General features: G+C 45.1%; 1 protein-coding gene across 5 annotated transcripts in view; it reads right to left on the minus strand.

Moving 5' to 3' along the window:
• Positions 1-1,537: 1,537 nt before the first annotated feature.
• The window catches only part of TMCC3 (transmembrane and coiled-coil domain family 3), a 266,192-nt gene continuing 248,669 nt past the window's right edge, over positions 1,538-19,060 (minus strand). For all 5 annotated transcript variants that reach the window (XM_067697564.1, XM_067697566.1, XM_067697563.1 and 2 more), the window contains 3 exons: positions 11,569-12,485; positions 8,660-8,795; positions 1,538-3,557 (listed from right to left, as the gene is read on the minus strand). In XM_067697564.1, the coding sequence (XP_067553665.1) occupies positions 3,255-3,557; positions 8,660-8,795; positions 11,569-12,485 (1,356 nt within the window). In that variant the 3' untranslated portion in view covers positions 1,538-3,254. The remainder of the gene's footprint in view (positions 3,558-8,659; positions 8,796-11,568; positions 12,486-19,060) is intronic.

The raw sequence follows: 19,060 nt of genomic DNA on the forward strand, positions 1-19,060 counted from the left end.
TGGTGGGAAGCAACAGCATAGCACGGGGAGATCGGCTCGGTGCTTTGCGATGACCTAGAGGGGTGGGATAGGGAGGATGGGAGGGAGGCTTAAGAGGGAGGGGATATGGGGACATGTGTGTGCACATGGCTGATTTGCTTTTTTGTACAACAGAAACTAATACAGTATTGTGAAGCAATTATACTCCAATAAAGATCTATTAAAAAAAAGAATCAGCAATGGAATATTTTTATTTACTGCTACATTATGGGTTTAAATTTTTTTGGTGGGGGGGGGAATGAGTGGGGGTGATGTTTTGTTCCGACTCAATCATACTCAAAGTATAAGCTGGAATAACCAATTCAAAACCCACAAGAGTATTCTTAGGTTTTTGTTTTGTCCTCAGCAAACTATCATTATCCTGGTGATCATGAAAATGACATGCACCAAACAATCCAGTGCTAGAACCCAATGTCCAGCATCTTCAACCACTCAGTTAAGTTCGCTGAGGGAGCCGGCGCTTACCCACCCCTCCGCTGGCTTTCATCTCTAGGTACGCACATGATGCTGACTGCCAACGAAAGGTGGGGAAGAGGATTCGTTAAATGTATATTGAATATCCAACTCCAGGGTATGTCATAGCTAGAGCACTATTTTCATTGTATATTTATAACATTTTATTTAATCTCCTTGGAGTGAAAAGCAGCAACAGTGGGAAAGTTTATTCTTTAAGAAGAAAATAATAAACTGCGGAGAGTGAAAGTCTCCTTGGAGGATATCATCTTATTAAAAAGCTTCATGAACTTTCAATGAGACTCTAAAATAAATACACTGTGTAGGTTGAGCATCTCCAAGTGAAAACAAGGTTTCTGAAATCTAATGAGAGTCACCAGAAACATGAATTCTTTAAAAAACAAAAAAAATTCATGATCAGGTGGAATGATTTAGATCCTACAGTATTTCAGAAGAGAGTCAGTTTCAAGCAGCTTCTATTAACAGCTCCAGCCTGGAGGGGGTGAATTGTGTTGCTTTCTTCTCCACCTTTCTCGCCGGGGAGGAGACACACTGATCACAGGTCTGGCTGAGCGACGGAGCAGAGTGTTGGGGCGTGAGAAGGAGGCCCATGCCTACCTGGAGGGAAGGGCCAGGGATCTCACTCTTTCTCTCTAAACCACCAGCAGCATCTACACCTACCCTACTGCCTGGCATCTCCAAAGTGCCTCAGAAATGTTCACAGAAATCAAGAGGAGCCCATCCAGGAGCCATCTTGATTCAAGGGCCTAAGTTACACCTGGCCCTCAGCCCACATGGAGACTGAAGCCCACAGACAACAGGGAATGCTGGTCATGAAAACGGAAAAGCAAAAAGCAGCACAACATTGCTCCTCTCTCCCTTCCCTGGATCTGCAACCTGTTTCTGTCCCCTGGACTGGATGGACCACAGTGTATTTACAGCCAACTTGGGAGACCAGGGGAGAGCCTGGCAGTGAAAGGGGACACAGCCATGAGATGGGGTGGGACTCCCTCTTCCCTGAATGCAAGATACTTTAAGCCAAAGATTTTGTGAAATGATGTTTATTGTTTTAAAAAGCTCAAGTCTGGAATTAGATAGTAATGATAGTTGCCTAAGTGTGAATTGACTAAAACCACTGAATTGTAAACTTAAAAAAAAGCAAGCTTAAGTTGTATGAGACTCACCCACACTGGACTTGTACCAAACGCCTGACTATTCCGTTCCCTCAAACCATGGCTTATGTCACATTTTTTTCAGGAGATTTCCCTAAGAGCAGCTATTTGCAAATCATTACACTTAAAATTTAAATCCAGACGATTTGATGTTTTCTGGAAGAAAATGTACACTAACATGCTTCTTTATGCCTTCAGATAACAAAACAGCTGGTGTGAGAAGGGGCTGAACAACAGTTTCCGTTAGATTCTCATAGGACTTGCTTTTTGTTATATACGCAGAGAAACACATCTAAAGGAAAATATTATCTGGGCTCAAGGTAGTGAATGGCATCCCCCAAACAGACCAAAGACGTTGACTTTCCATGGAGTGAAAGTGTGGCCACTCCACGTATTACCTCAGAACTTATCCTAAGAGAGAGATGGCAACCTTGGCTCAGACACTGGATCTAATTTATTTTATTCCTGCTGGTCTTTCAAGGTCTGACGAGGACCCTCCCTCAATCTTCATCCAGGTGACCTGCACCCACTCATCTAGCTGCCACCCAGTTAGATCATACGTCATATTTTCTTCCCCTTTTCCAGTGTATCTACCTCAGGGCACTTTAGCTTTATAAGCTACGATGCTGTTGTCCTTGAAGAGAAACAGAAACACTGCAACGTGCGCATCCTTTTTCATTTACTGAGTAAGCTTTGCTATCCCTCACAGACTGAATAAAGTGAATCACATCGCAGAGGGGCGCATCACAGCGAAGATGTGCCCAAACACAAACCTCCAGTGTAGTGCTTATCAGACATCAATTTCACGTTAAAGATGCTTTGGAAGCATCTCTACATGCCTTGAAGGTGGTACATAAGACAACCAGTGAATGTGAAATCAGGAGTGCGGCTCCCTGGGTATAAGAAGGTAAGGCCCATTCATAAATATTCATGTCTTACCATTTAAAGAGAAACCGAACACTTAAGTTAGACTTTTGATGGATCAACAGGTGTGTTATTAGATTTCCATGTGATAGAGAGTCACGAACAGTTGACCACTGTGGACACTGGGCACACATGGGACCTATGGTCATCAGTGAACAGTGGGGCGGATTACACGGGATTTACTGTGCTTCCACGGGCCACACGTGCTCACATGGGCAATGCCTATGCTTCCTCACCTCCCCAAGTCATGCCACACCCTCGCTGCTTATAGGACGCGGGGAAAACACAACCGCCAGCAAGAGTGCAGCTCAATTTTGACAGAGACTTAAGAGAGAGATTTAAAATCCCTTCTGGGTCACTAATCACACCAAGTGCTCAGCAATCAGAGGCTGACCATGCTGGACTAGGCAGGTGGGCAGGAAGCCTGGTCTGATTAAGGCAGTGAGCAACGTGGTGAGAGCATGGAAACAGATTCACGGTAACCACGTACAGGGACCCAGCTGGCAAGTGCTACCGAGAGAAGAGAACTGCAGTTATTTACAACGCGCAGCCGTGGCCCTTGTAATCTTCCGTCGGCACAAACGTTCATTTTAAAATCTGGTAGTATGCAGAGAATTTTCTCCAAAATAAAAACTTGAAAGAACATGAGGACAGGAACCAGCGGCTTCATCTTGGTATTATTATCCTTTCTATGGCACAGAGAATATGGTCCCAGTTTTTACAGAATATTGCCAGGAGAGTCACAGCGAAGAAGGTGCCGAGAATGTGGAAGCGGCTCTTCATCATGGGCGAGATGAACTTGGCGATGGTGGACACACACACCAGGATGACAGTCATGAAGGCCAGGACCACATTGATGCATTTCCCCAGGAGGACCTTGGCGTTCACGGTGTCTGTCTGCAGGGCTTGCTGCTCCTGCTGGTGGAGCTCCAACTTAGAAATGCGAGTCTGGCAGGACTCCAAGGCTTCCTGTGGGCGAGAGGGAGAGCGAGGATCAAATGCTGTTGAGATCACCAGCAACACGTGAGCGTGAGCTGGGACGTGCGCGAGGGCCACCCAGCTCAGGATGCTGCTGCCTGTGCAGCTTCGAACTGACGATGATAACGATGATGACGGTGATGACAGACAGAGAAGTAAGACAAGAATCCCAAGGCTCACGTTATCCTGTCCTTCACAGACAGAACGCGCATGTATCTACAACCATGAAGTACCATGAATGAGGAATTACGGTTAGGTATTTTTGACTCCACCTATATTTAAAATAAAGTGCATAAAATACTGGCATCTGGTGGAACCATCAGGGACAAACCAGAAGAGGGGTGGGATTCCGTTTTGTGACAGGTGACTAACTCCAGTCACGGGGTAGGTGACATCTCCAACTGCTAGTCCTTTTGTTGTTTTCTTTTTGGCTGTGCCACACGGCATGTGGGATCTTAGTTCCCTGACCAGGGATCGAACCGGGGCTCCCTGCAGTGGAAGCACAGAGTCCTAACCACTGGACTGCCAGGGAAGTCCCACCAACTGCTAGTCCTTATTCCACTGCTCAGTCCATGTGCACCTGTTACAGACCAGTGGAGGACGGAGGGAGGGATGGGGCCCGGCTGACTGTGGGGCTCTCATGGCTGCTCTTCGAACGCTGCGTTACCAGGGCACTATCTGAAGCTACAGCTTCTCCCCAGATCTCATTCTTGCCAAGGCTTTGATTACTAGACACGGACGACTCCAAGTATCTCCAGTCCAGCTGTCTCTCTTGAGATTGACTCATGTGTCTACATGTGTCCTGGACATCTCCACTTTGAGCTTCTTAAAAGCACCTCAAATGCACCATGGTCAGTTGTGGATTCATATCTGCACCTTCCCTGCTCCTGCCATCAACCGTGTCCCTTCCAATTCCTCTTCTCAGAAAACAGCACCAAGTTGTCATGTGAGAAACGTGAGAGGCATGCCTTGACACCCCTCTCGTCTAATCCAGCACCCGGCCCCTCCGATGCAACATCTGGTATTTAGCTTAACCGGTCCATTTCTCTCTCCTCCCACAGTAACCCCCCACCTCAGTCATCAGGGTCTCCACCTGCAGTAACTTTCCACTCATTTCTCTTCACACCCTCTTGGTCTTCAACCTCATGAATCCACTTTCCACACAGCAGCCCAAGTGATCTTTGAAGGACGCATATCTGGTGTCACTCCTTCTTGTAGAAACTTTTAAATCTTTAACGTGGTCCAGGCCCAGCCACTGTCTCCTGCCTTGCTTACCTGGTAAGCCTCCTCCCCCCTCACTGTGTTCTGGCCATACCGGCTTTTTGAAGTTCTGAAAAGGACCATGCTCAGGGCCTTTGCACACGCAGTGTGCTGTGGCCGAAAGGTTTGCCTCCCCACACACCATTCCCCTCTACCTTTCAGGTCCCACATTGATGGTCACATCCTGAGGGACACCTTCCTGGACCCACCAGACTATGTCAAGTCTCCCTCTGGCCCTTGTCCCTAACCAAGGGACCACACCTGCACCGCGCAGGAGGTACGTGCTGGCAGCAGGAGGTACGTGCTGGCTGAATGCTCCAGACTGGATGCCAGTAATGGGATATGAGGCTTGAGAGAGAAAAACCTTACACCTCTCGGGAGAAAAGGATCGAAGTAGAGGTGGTACAAGGAGCTCCTTTTAGTTCACGAGCCTGTTTTCCAACTCATTTACCAATATGTGTTTGCTCAATTAAAATCCAGTCATGTTTTCAGGTTTTAAACGAGCATAATGGCTCCAAAACTTATTTACTTTCCTTCTGCTGAACACACTCTATGGGCCAAGGGTTCTCTGTTACTATAGGAACTTCCATTACACAGGCTACCAACAAAAAAGGTACAACTTCTTCAGATCTCACATTCTAAAAAGTTCCGGCTTTCTACAATGACAGGCGAGTGCCCCCAATATCATGCATTCTTTTCAAACACTTAGGCCCATGGTGTCCTCTCTTTTAGGCATGGCATGGAAAAGGTGATAGGACAGGATAAAAGATCAACATTTTAGGCAAATTCATTCATCTGTGATTGGGTTGATGAATTACATATACAAATAGACTAATCCTAGAACTGCCTTAGAACTTCTGTCAAATTTTTTACCAAAAGGAAAATCCAAGAAAATTAAGCAGTGAATTCGTAAGGAATTTTGGTCACAGCACCCACTAAGAGATATACAGCCCCACAATCTTTAGTACTTCCTCGGGCCCAGTATTTAACTTATTGGGGATAAGGACAGAGGACAGGATTGTCTTTAAACTCTTCTAATTGAGAATTCAGGGTTAAAAAACTCATTTGCGTTTTAAAACAACAACAAAACCCTTGCATCCCTATAGGCAACAGTCACCCTCACCTATACGACTCCATCATCTTGTATAACCCTGCCTATAAGAACAAAAGAAACAAGAAATAAAGAGGAAGCTGAGCAGGTCCAACTGCCAAAAGCCTCAAGAAATATGGCTACTCATACATAATAAATACAAAAATTGGCCAATATTTATTTTTATCCGCTTATTACGTGTCAGGTAAAGATTTAAGTACTTACATGTCTTATCCCATTTAATCCTCCTGACAGCCTTTTGAGGTAGAGCTCATTAATATTTCCATTATATAGATAAGGAAACTGAGGCACAGCGTTGATGTGTGCAGGTTTACGGTAAGAGGCAGAGCCAGGATTCTAACTATCCTAACAAGAAAGACCCTCCAGTCACTCACACAGGCATCCTCTTTGCACTTCTGAGCTACAAGGTGAAACTAGAAAATGCTGAGATGAACTCTTCTAAATTTTTAAGCTCTCTTTGTGAAGTCCCTCCCTTTATCTTACCCCTCCATCTCTAAAGTATGTTTCTTTAAAAAAAGGAATAATAATATAAACCCAAACCATCCCCTAAATAAGAAAACCATATATTTAGACATCAGCTAGTGGCATCCCAGACATATTCTAAAACAGAATGCTCTAATAAAACAGACTGCACTGTTCACCTGGCAACACTTCACATTTAAATGGCTTCCCATTTTTTAAACCAGTCAGCAGTGAAGTTAAGTCTCCTAGCCCAGAGCAGTGGCAGAAATCCCCCAAGTGTCTTCTGCACCAGGGTCCTCAGAGGCAAACAAGTCTGATCTGTGGCTCCCAGAAGTGTCCAAGTAGACGTCTGGGATTAGCACAGGCTCAGCCCCAGACACAGTGTGGAACAAAACGTGGGTGGCTAAAAGTCGGCTTACACATTGTGGGAGAAATCTCTCCTTCTGTTTCAGCCCCTTGTAAAGTGGGGCTGGAGAAAGTAAGCACTGCCTACGAAGAAAATGTGTAAAACTGAAGCTGAGCATGACTGCGAGAGTATACTTTTTTGTTTTTTTCTTTAAAGAGGTGATCAATGGGCATGTAAATCACTGCAGCCATTATGGAAAACACTATAGAGGTTCCTCCAAAAATTAAAAATAGAACTACAATATGACACAGCAATCCCACTTCTCTGTATATACCTGAAGGAAATTAAATCAGTACCTAGAAGAGAAATCCACACCCTCATATTTATTGCAGCATTATTGACAATAGCCAAGACATGGAAACAACGCAAGTGTCCACTGATGGACGAATAAAGAAAATGAGGTACACATACACACACACACAGACACACACAGGCACACTATGCAGCCGTGAGAAAGAAAGAAATAGTTCCATGTGCAGCAACATGGACGGACCTAAAGGGTATTTTGCTAAGTGAAATGGGTCAGACAGAGACAAACAACTACTGTATGATCTCACTTATCTGGCAGAATCTAAAAGGGGAAGGGAGGTAAAATGGATGAAAGGGGTCAAAAGGCACAAACTTCCAGCGATAAGGTGAATAAGTCCTGGGGAATGTACTGTACAGCTTGGTCACTATAGTTAACAACACTGTATTGTATATTTGAAACTTGCTAAGGGAGTAAGCCTTAAAAGTTCTCATCATAAGAGAACAAATTTGTAACTATGTGAGGTGATGGATGTTAACTAAACTTATTGTGGTGATAATTTTGCAATATGTACACATACCAAATATTATATTGTACACCTTAAACTAATACCATTATATATGTCAATGATATCAGAATAAAAATTGGGGGGAAAAGAGACCCTCTAGTACCCCTAAAAAAAGGAGCTCAAGAAGCCTAGGGTTGCTTCACTACAGCGTTAGTATCACATTAATACTGGAGCATGCCTTTGTTTATACTGATCCAGTTACCCCTTCCCTCCATCCATCAGGATCCCACCCACCTTCAAGTCCCACCTCCTCCAAGACATTTATTCACATTCATTACTCAAGGATTATCTGCAAGACCTCGGTCAAGTCACTTAACCTCTCTGTGCCTTGGTCTCTACATCTGAGAAATTAAGAGAATAACAAAAACTACCTCAAAGGGCTGTTGTGAGGAACAGATGGGGAAATTAGACATGTAAAGTGCTTTGATAGTGCTTGGAACACGGCATGCACTCAACTGCTTGAAATTCCCACAAATATGAAAGCTATTATTTTAGAGATGAGCAAATAGACTTAAGGCTTGCTCAGGACCATGAAGCTGGTAAATGGCTGGGACTGAAGTCCAGTGTCTGACCACTAAGTGGACCCCTGCCCCACTTGTCCATAGCTTGCTGGGCACTGCACGCCTAAATTTCTGAGGCTTTCAGAGTCTGCGTCACGTGATTTGGCCCTTGTTCACATTGTCTTGAGCCAAGTGGCAGTTGTGTTACTTCTGACCCTCCACCTAGGCGAGCATGCCGAAGGCAAGATTTATCCAATGTTTTAAAATTTGTAAAAACTGTGGTGATGGTGGGGAGAGTAGAGTATCGGTGATAGGCTTGGGGTAGATAATAAATATTTGCTAACTAATTTAGGCAGAAAGTAAACAGAACATAGCTTAATGTCTATAACATGAGCTAATGGGGTTAATATGGTGAAGAATAAATGTTTGCTCCACATGCCAGAAATCCCTTCAGGCTTGGGGGTAATGCACTTAGTTTGTTAAATGAATGAAAGGCTGGGAAGAGCCCACGTGAGCTCTAGTGGGGAGAGGAAAGGCACCTGGATGTCCCGTGACCGCTCGTGGGCCTGGTAGGCCACCTTCTCCTCGATGCTGGCCAGCTCCTGCTTCAGGTTGGACGTCTCGTGCTGATGCAGGTCCGTGAGGTCATGCAGCTGGTCTTCCAGTCGCTCGTACCTTTCCAAAGAGAGGAGGTGATTCTGAACGTGACATTTCAAAGGTGTTCTGACAGCACTTAGAAAACGGCATCCTTTGTGTCTCACTGTCACCAGTGCCCATTGGCTTGCTCTCATCCCCAGGCAGACTGTGCTTCCAAAAAAGTAAGTCAAGCTGTGGGGAACATGCTTTTGGAAAACACTGAACTCTAGCTCCAGAAAGGACTGGTCTCTGCAGTCTTAACTCTGTCCGCACTGCTGAGGGTTCATGCAAACCAAACCTGGCTTTTCCACCCACATCAGACCAACACCTGGCTGTGGGGACAACAGGACAGGCCTTATCACTGGCACATTCACCAGGGCTGGTCAGGAGACAGGGCTGTCAATCCTCCTGCTAAAGGCGAGGACCCACTGGCATCCTGGTGCTCTTCCCTCTTCTGACCCCACAGTGCCTAATGGTTCACGGCCACAGCTCTCATGCGCCAGAGAGGCTGTAAGGAAATGACCGATTTCTACGCTGGAGCCAATTCCACTTATTTCCCAGTGCACACAGTGATTCCGAATACATGTGTCAGCGCTTAGGACTTAAGTGTCAATTAAAAAATCATGCTTCTTGCAAATTAAAGATGGCTTATCAGGTGGCACTTCCGAAAGTCCAAATCTAAAGTAACAGAACCACAAAGATTCCCATTCCCACCCCCAATCCCCTCAGAGAAGGGGAATTTTGTATTGTATTTGAAACCCTGTAATATTTATTTGGAAACAGGAAGCACTATTTGGGGAAGGTGCATTAGCCTGGATGACTTCGATCAACGCCAGTTTTAGACGCTTAGTCACCTCATAGAATCATTTTAAAAAACACTTTGATATAGATTTAATGATTTTTCTCAGGTAGGATTTCACAGGTGCCCAATGTTGGTGTTTTGTAAGCAAGCCTTTAAAAAATCTCTTGACAGATGAATGGATAAAGAAGACAGGGTACATATATACAAAGGAATATTACTCAGCCATAAAAAAAAGTATGAAATAATGACATTTGCAGCAACATGGATGGACCTAGAGATTATCATACTAAGTGAAGTAATAAGTCAGACTGAGAAAGACAAACATCATATGCTATCACTTATATGTGGACTCTAAAAAAAAATGATACAAATGAACTTACTTATAAAACAGAAACAGACTCACAGACTTAGAAAACAAACTGATGATTTCCAAAGGGGAAAGGTGGCAGGGAGGGATGAATTAGGAGTTTGGGATTAATGTCTACACACTACTATACATAAAATAGATAATCAACAAGGACCTACTATATGGCACAGGGAACTCTACTCAATACTCTTAATAACCTATATGGGAAAAGAAGCTGAAAAAGAATAGATATATGTATAACTGAATCACTTTGCTGTATACCTGAAACTAACACAACATTATTAGTCATCTATACTCCAATGTAAAATAAAAACTAAAAAAAAAAAAAAAATCTCTTAAAGGAAGTAATACAGTGAGTGACCAAATCATGGAGATCACAAACATGTTATATAACAAATGAGAGCCAAAGCTGTCCTAACGGATGCTTGTGACTTGAAATAAAGGGATCCAAAGGGTGCTGTATCCCAAACTATCTGAATGGAATTAAAGTCAATATTATCTGGAAAAACTGTGACGCAGAAACACTTCTTATGTGACAAAGAATCCAAAGTCAAAGATGTAGGTGGAAAGTTTTTAAAAAATCATTTCATAAAATATGACAGCCGAAAAAAGCCACATCTCTAAATTAACACATATATAAAATCATATATCACATAAAAAACGTGTAAAGTAAATTTAAATTTTAACTCTTACCATATGTAATAGGCATTCACTTTTTTTTTTTTTGCAGTACGCGGGCCTCTCACTGTTGTGGCCTCTCCCGTTGCGGAGCACAGGCTCCAGACACGCAGGCTCAGCGGCCATGGCTCACGGGCCCAGCCACTCCGTGGCATGTGGGATCTTCCCAGACTGGGGCACGAACCCGTGTCCCCTGCATCGGCAGGCGGACTCTCAACCACTGCGCCACCAGGGAAGCCCTAGGCATTCACTTCTTAATCTACATTTTTAGAAGTTAACATTTATTTGACAAAAAAACTTGGGGGTGCATATTTTTATTGGGAAAATGGTGGAAAATCACCTCATACTTGGGCATACACACTAGTTAAGCTAGAGGCACCTAAAAGCCAGCCTACACAACACCGGACTTTAAAAATTAGCTAATATAATCCACAAGATTTGAATTTATTATTGATTATACTTATAATCTTAAGATTCCTTTTGAAAGCTCTTCATTTAGGGCGAAAGTTTACTGAGCAAAATACAATATCATAAAAAAATACACTATATAAAGACTTCAAGATTTATGTACCAAATAAAAGCTACCTAGCTGGACAATGAATTCGTTTTTTACTTGACAGTTATTATGGAGGGAAATCAAATACAGATCTACGAATTGGTGTACCGAGACCTCATAACAGCAGCCTACTGCGTCAGGAGCTCAATATGCACGAGTCATCGACTATATAGTGATATTTTAACAGACCCACATGTATAAGGTCTTTCTCTAAGCTGTCAGGCTTCAAGTCACAAATTACAAAACTAAGAATCACAAGGTATGGCAAGAACTACCGATTCCTAAATGCCTTTTGACCTATATCCATATTTACAGAAAATACAACCACTAGCATATCACCTTCGAGCAATCTCTCCGCAGGTAGTAACTCGTACTCCTGAAAGAATGTGAAGAGAAGAGCATGAAATACCTGTATGTCTCCTCTTGCAGGGTCTGAGAGATGAAGCCATACTCCCTCTTGAACTGCGCCTTCAGTGCCTCGATGTCCTCGGCCAGCTGCGCCTGGGTGTCCTTGATCTCCCTGAGCTCCTCCAGGATGGCCGTGAGCTTGCCCTGGCTGTCCAGTGCGCCAGTGCCCCCGGCCCCAAACGACTGGTTCCCGTTGCTATCGGCGGAGCCTGACGTGCCGCTCGAGCACTCGTCGTCGCTGCCGTACTTGGGCTTGTTCACGATGGTGGCGCTGCCCCCGTAGGCCCTGGCGCTGGTCTCGGGCCGGAACTCCTCCAAGGAGTTTCTTAGGTGAGCGATATTGTCGGCACTGCCAAACTTATTCCGGATCAAGTTGGCGAACTCTCTGGGCTTGCTGAAGACGAACACGGGTGGGGTGAGGGACACCCCCGGCAGCCCCGACTTACTGCTCTCCAGGCTGTGGGGAGCAGTGCGAGCCTTGGCCTGGGCATCCTTCAGAGGGGACTGGATGTCCTTCAGGTTGTCCTTGGCAATGTCCTTTGAGCTCCTGGGGGCCCCATTCTGCTCGAGCTCCCGGAGCTTTCTGTGATACTGCTCTAACTTCTTCTGCAGCTGGGCAATGGATTGAGCCGACTTCTGATTCTTCTTCTCAAAGACCTGCTTGATGCGGCCAGCCTGCTGCTTGTCTGCGCTGCTGACTAGTTCCAGATACTCTGCGACATTCCCATCGCGGGACGTTTGCTCGATTCTTATCTGCTCTGTGACCTTTAGAATTTTCTGCTTCAGGCTGTCCGCGCTGAGTTTGACCTTGTGGAAGTCCAGGATGCCATCTGGTACATCAAAGTTGAGGTTGGTGTCCGACCCGCCTCGGCGGATGTTCAGGGGAAGGCTTAGGGTATTCATGTCATGACGTTCTACCTGGAGGAGACAGGGAAGAAGCACTTTCAGACTAGAAGTCGAAGAGACAGTCGCTGTGATGGAATCTGTGCACACACAACAGACATACTTTACGCCCCAGATTTTCAAACTGCAAGTATTCGAAAGATAAGAACTCCCTACTATCCTCTCAAGTTGAATGCAGAACAACCCAACTCCTCCTGCACCCATGTATATGAACGATGAGATTCACCTCTGCCAGGGTATCTGACTTTCTGCCTGATTAGATAGTTAACTCTTGGTTGCCAGGATAGAAAATACATAATGAGATGAGGTTATCAAGTCTGTTCTGGTTTCCCAAAGTGCCCAGGTAACTGGGATGCCTGCCATGCCCCATTCACAGTGAACTTCACCATTATGGGAAATGAACCCAATTCGGTCCTCAATCATTTAAAAGGAAAATGGAAAAAAAAAAAAAAGGAAGGGAGGGAGGGAAGGAAGGAAGGAAGGAAGCAAAGTCCCAGTAGGTACATTCGTCAACACAAGAAATTATTTTCTTAATGGAATGATTAAACAGATATGATGGAATAATATGGAGCAAGATTAATTTTAATAATTGAGTAATAAAACAACAGTATTCAGATATGGAAACAAATAACCCAAAACTCAACCAAAGTGATTAAAAACAACAGTGGGGAGGGGGAAGGGGAAGCTGGGACGAAGTGAGAGAGTAGCACTGACATATATACACTACCAAATGTAAAACCGATAGCTAGTGGGAAGCAGCCGCATAGCACAGGGAAATCAGCTCTGTGCTTTGTGACCACCTAGAGGGGTGGAATAGGGAAGGTGGGAGGGAGATGAAAGAGGGAGGGGATATGGGGATATATGTATACGTATAGCTGATTCACTCTGTTGTACAGCAGAAACTAACACACCATGTAAAGCAACTATACTCCAATAAAGATGTTAAAAACAACAACAACAGTGACAATATTAAGACCATGTGAAATAGCTTTCTCACTCAAGGGCCACCTGGAAAAAAGGAATTGCAAAGCATCATTGAGCACCCTGGCAAAGGGGGTGGCTAGATTGTGCTCTAAAAAGGGAAAGGCATGCACCCCAATGTTTACTGCAGCACTATTTACAATAGCCAGGGCATGGAAGCAACCTAAATGCCCATTGACAGACAAATGGATAAAGAAGTTTTGGTACATATATACAATGGAATATTACTCAGCCATAAAAAGGAACAAAATTGGGTCATTTGTTGAGGTGTGGATGGATCTAGAGACTGTCATACAGAGTGAAGTAAGTCAGAAAGAGAAAAACAAATACCGTATATTAACGCATGTATGTGGAACCTAGAAAAATGGTACAGATGAACTGGTTTGCAGGGCAGAAATTGAGACACAGATGCAGAGGACAAACGTATGGACACCAAATGGGGAAAGCGGCGGGGGGTGGGGGTGGTGGTGTGATGAATTGGGCGACTGGGATTGATATGTATACACTGATGTGTATAAAATTAATGACTAATAAGAACCTGCTGTATAAAAAAATAAATAAAATAAAATTCAAAAATTAAAAAAAAAACCATACTAGGAAACTTGGAAGGATTTCCATGAGGTATTGCTGAGTGAGGTATTGTTGCTGACAATAATGAATGAATGAATGAATGAATGGGAAAGGCAAATGTGGTCTGCGCGCCAGGCACTGAACGTCCACAGGGTTTGCCTTGCCTGAGCCTCACCACCATGGCAGGCAAAGAATGTGTTACATCCATATAACATGTAGAAACAGAGACTTAAAGAGCTAGGATTTGAATCCAAGTCACCCTAACGCTGGTCCTTTTTCCACCTCAGGACACTCTACTACTCTTGTCCCCAGAGGACTAAAAACAGGTCTTTATAGAGTCTGAACACAATCTCTAAACAAAAATACTTAAGATCTAAACTGAAGCATCTTATTTTTCAAGTTAACAACCCTTTGATTAGCAAAGTGCCTTGATATAGAGTCTTGACAGAAAAAATGGGAGACAGGACAATATTCAGCTCAAGTTAGCTTTTTTTTTTTTTTTTTTGCGGTACGCGGGCCTCTCACTGTTGTGGCCTCTCCCGTTGCAGAGCACAGGCTCCGGACGCACAGGCTTAGCGGCCATGGCTCCCGGGCCCAGCTGCTCTGCGACATGTGGGATCTTCCCGGACCGGGGCACGAACCCGTGTCCCCTGCTTTGGCAGGTGGACTCTCAACCACTGCGCCACCAGGGAAGCCCTCAAGTTAGCTTTTTTTAAGGAGAGAAGAGGCTGACGTAGTAAAAAAATCGCTAAGATAATAACAGACCTCATACTGCCAAAGTGACTCAGGCTCAAATGTGGACCATTTCCAACAGTGAGCATTAACATTCTGCCACATGAAAAAGGCTACCCAGGGCTTTTTCCAAAAGGGGGGAGCCCAACGGTACAGTGGGACACAATCCCAGGTCGGTGGGTCAGGCCTCTTTCACAACTTACAAAAGTTTGTTAGTGTTATTTCTCGACCCCTCTCTTCCCACACACAGCTTTGTCATGAGAGACCCTGGTTGCTTTATCTGGCAGAAGAGCATCACATAGGAAAGGCTGGAAGGAAATAAATGCCACATCAGTGTAAGACTAGAAAAAGGGATAAAGGAATTGTGACTTCACCTGGTCAGGGGGAGGACGGGTGCAGAGACTAAAGAAGGCACATAATCATCACCTTCAGGTCCTGGAGAGATGACCGCAGGAAGTTCATGGAAGCCAAGCAGCTATGGCTCACCAGGGGACCCAAACAGGAATGGGCTCAAATTACAGTAACAAAGGATGCACTAAGCCCAGGAAATGTTTGTTTTGGGCAGACAGGGTAATTAACGGTAACGGTACAACCACGAGGCTGGAAATTCTATTTCACTGAAGATATCCAATCTGATTGTGCTACTCTACTTCACAGAAAATCTCTTTGGCTCCCTAGTGCCTCCCAAATTATGTAATACAACTTGGTCACTGTTCCGTCCACAGCTTACCTTTCAGGCCTCACCTTGCACCTGATGGATGCCAGTCATCTTAAGGGAGCCACGCAACCTAAAGTTCACATGCATGATATTCACAATGCCGGCCATCCATCCACTTGTTTATCAAACTCCAACATACTATCTATCTATCTATTTATTTATGGCTGCATCGGATCTTAGTTGCGGCACGTGGGCTTCTCCCTAGTTGTGGCATGCGGGCTTCGCTGCCCCAAGACATGTGGGATCTTAGCTCCCCGACCAGGCATCGAACCCACGTCCCCTGCATTGGAAGGTCCCAAAATCCAACATACTCTTCACAATCCATTTCAAGTGCTACTTTTTCCATGAATCTTTTCCTAGTCCCGCCAGAAAGCTGCCTGTCCTTTCTGTGATTCCCCCATGGTGCTCTTGTGGCACTTTATCCCTCCTTTTATCGCTCATCTGCTCCTTCAGGGGAGAGGTGGTACCACACCTGCACCCAGCTAGTAGAGCTAGCACTGCCCCTTATTCACAGGAAGCTGTCAATTAAATGTTTGCTGAACTAAAACGACATCATTCTTTATTTCCAGGAGAATCTACACTGAAATCATTTAAGATACATTTGAGGAGAATAAAAAAATGACCATAGCAGTTCAGTCCACATAGACACGACCATTCCAGGTAAAGATGTTTTCTTAATACCTAGGTAGTAAGTTAGTTCTACGTCATTTCAACCCGATTCAACTAAACAGATTTTTTTTAGTATCAATGAGCAACTTGATACACAAATAAAGACTTAAACTTTAGTTGAAGTTTCATTTACATGCAGAAAAGAGCACATCTAAAAAGAATAAAACTCAAATCTTCACAAACTGTGAAACTAGTGTAACCAGGACCCAGTTTAAAAAAAAAAAGAACAGAAGCTCCCCTTGTGCTCCCTTCAGTCATAACAACATCACCCCCATCTCCAGAGGTAACCACGAACCTGACTTCTAACAGAATACACTAGTTTTTTGTTGTTGTTGTTGTTTTTGCGGTATGCGGGCCTCTCACCCTTGTGGCCTCTCCCGTTGCGGAGCACAGGCTCCGGACGCGCACGCTCAGCGGCCATGGCTCACGGGCCCAGCCGCTCCGCGGCATGTGGGATCTTCCCGGACCAGGGCACGAACCCGTGTCCCCTGCATTGGCAGGCGGACTCTCAACCACTGCGCCGCCAGGGAAGCCCAGAATACACTAGTTTTGATTAATGTATCATGTGTTCCTCTTGTCTTTCTTTTGCTCCACATTGTAAGAGTCATAAGAAGGAGGGCTCCTGCCCTCCTGGAGCTCTGATAAGATCAGATTAGGTTGTTTAAAAAAAACCCACCTGCTTGATAGCCCCTATTAAGAAGTCCACCAAACCTCTGATGATACAGAGGCTTTTAAATCTTATCTTACCAAACACAGCAAGAAGGCATCACCGCATCACCTGCTCCTCTTCCTTTAATTCTCAAGCCCATGGCAGCTGGCCACCCAGCCCCAACATCTCAGGGCAAGGGCCCAGTTCTCTCACAGACGCTGGGCCAGGCCAGCCGTGTACGCAGGAATGTTTACGCACGGATGGCTGGCTGACTTCTGGCTTACTTTCAAGCTACAACAATGCCTGGCATGTCCCCGAGAGTCCAGGTGGAGGAAAGCAAGAGCGTTTAAAGCTCAATCAATCAATCTTACTGCTGGTTGGCAAATCTCAGTTAGAAATGTCTGATGAGGGTGGAAAGCCGGAACTATTGCTGGGCTGCACGCTTCAGCCTTTTGCAGCCCTAGCTCTGCAGGATAATTAAGATCCAGCTAACACGTATCACTAGCTGCCCATCCATTTCCCTGAACTCAAACTGGGATTTCAGGTATATGCTGGAAGAAAGCTGTGGGAGTCCTCCGTCCTCCATTTCATCTGGACTCGGCACGGAGGTCACCAGTACAACGCAGCTGCTTCAGGGCTGGGGCCCAGGGAGGAAGACAAAGGTCCACAGATCGCCCAGAGTCAATCAGCAGGTGGATCGTGGGACACGTGCTCCAGTTTTGGCACTAACATTTACCAGCTATATGTCCTCGGGTATTTCTAATCACCTGTGTGGTCTTTGATTTCCTAATCTATAGAATGAGGAGACAGAACCAGACAACTCAGAGCTAACACTGCAAAATGCCATGAAGTGTACTCCAAGCTATCTTGACTGTGAGACAGTGCCACACACAGGATAGTCAAAACCCTGGGCTCAGGAGACAGACTGCTTTGGTTTCCATCTTGGCACCACTCTTATGAGCTGTGTGACCTTGGAAAAATGACTTAGCCTCTCTGTGCTTCAGTGTCCTCTTCTGTAAAATGGAGATAATGATTCTTTGAAGAGTCGTGAGAAATAAATGAGATAATGCGCATGAAGTACTTAAAGACTTCCTGGCACAGAAAATGGTTTCAGTAGAGGTTTGCTATTGTTTATCATCCCGATCTCATTTAAAAAATGTACCTGTACGAAAAAACTAACAGAAAAACAGGTCCAAATTGTTAACAATGACTATCTTTGCACCGTGGGATTGTAAGGAGTCATTCTTTTTATTATGCTGTTGTATTTTCCAATTTTAAAAAAATAAGGAAGCTGGACTTCCCTGGCGGTCCAGTGGTTAAGACTCCGCACTTCCACTGCAGGGGGAACGGGTTCCATCCCTGGTCGGGGAAGTAAGATGCTTTATAGCACAGCCAAAAAATTTTAAAAATAATGAAATAAAAAAAGGAAGTTGAATTACCGATTTGGCAGAAAAGATGCTGTCTTTAAAAATGACTGCTAACCTCCTTCAGTTCTCTCCGAATTACCCGTCTATTATTACCTTATGTGAAAAGCAGACCACCAGCGTGCTAGTGAAAAGCCATTCCTAATGGTGTTTTCCTTCTGGCAGCAGAAACATTTCCACTGTCATCTCAGTGTTCTGGAACAAAGGCAAGGAAAAGCTTTAAGCCCTGGACAGATGTCAAAACCTGACACTGAATCATCTCTGCTCCAACCCAAGACTCCAGCACCATTACCCCCGGGAGCTCACCTTCCTCACTGGGATGCCAAGCACATCTCGGTTGTTATCAGTGCTGCTCAGACACATGGTTCAAGCTTCCAGAGAGGGCTGCCCCCCATGACATGTCATGTGTGCCCCCTGAAGCTCCAGAGAGACATGAACAAAAAGGGCAGCACAGCCAAGCAGAGGCACACCATCCAAACCAGGAGAACTGGAAAGGGGAATGCAGGCTCCTGTGGACACCGGGAGGGCGTGGACTGAGGCAGGAGAGCCTGGGGCTCTGGGGTCACAGAGTGGCCAGAAGGTGCAGGGGCCGAGAGATCAGGACCAGCGGACAGATAACAACCAGCTGCTTAGTCCCGAGGCCAGATAACAACCACCTGCTTAGTCCCAAGGCCAGATATGGTAAACTTTTGCCTCAAGAAAAGCTGCTTGAGCTCGGTCATGTAAGGAAAGGGTCAGGTCCTTCAAACCGGTGGTCACTGCCCAGGCAACAGGTATTTCAGAGCACACACGAGAGCGGTGTTACAGACAGGCCCACAAAGGAGCTCCAGGTTCAGGACCCAAAGGC

This window comes from Pseudorca crassidens, chromosome 11 (assembly GCF_039906515.1).
Source record: "Pseudorca crassidens isolate mPseCra1 chromosome 11, mPseCra1.hap1, whole genome shotgun sequence".
NCBI classification, from domain to species: domain Eukaryota; kingdom Metazoa; phylum Chordata; class Mammalia; order Artiodactyla; family Delphinidae; genus Pseudorca; species Pseudorca crassidens.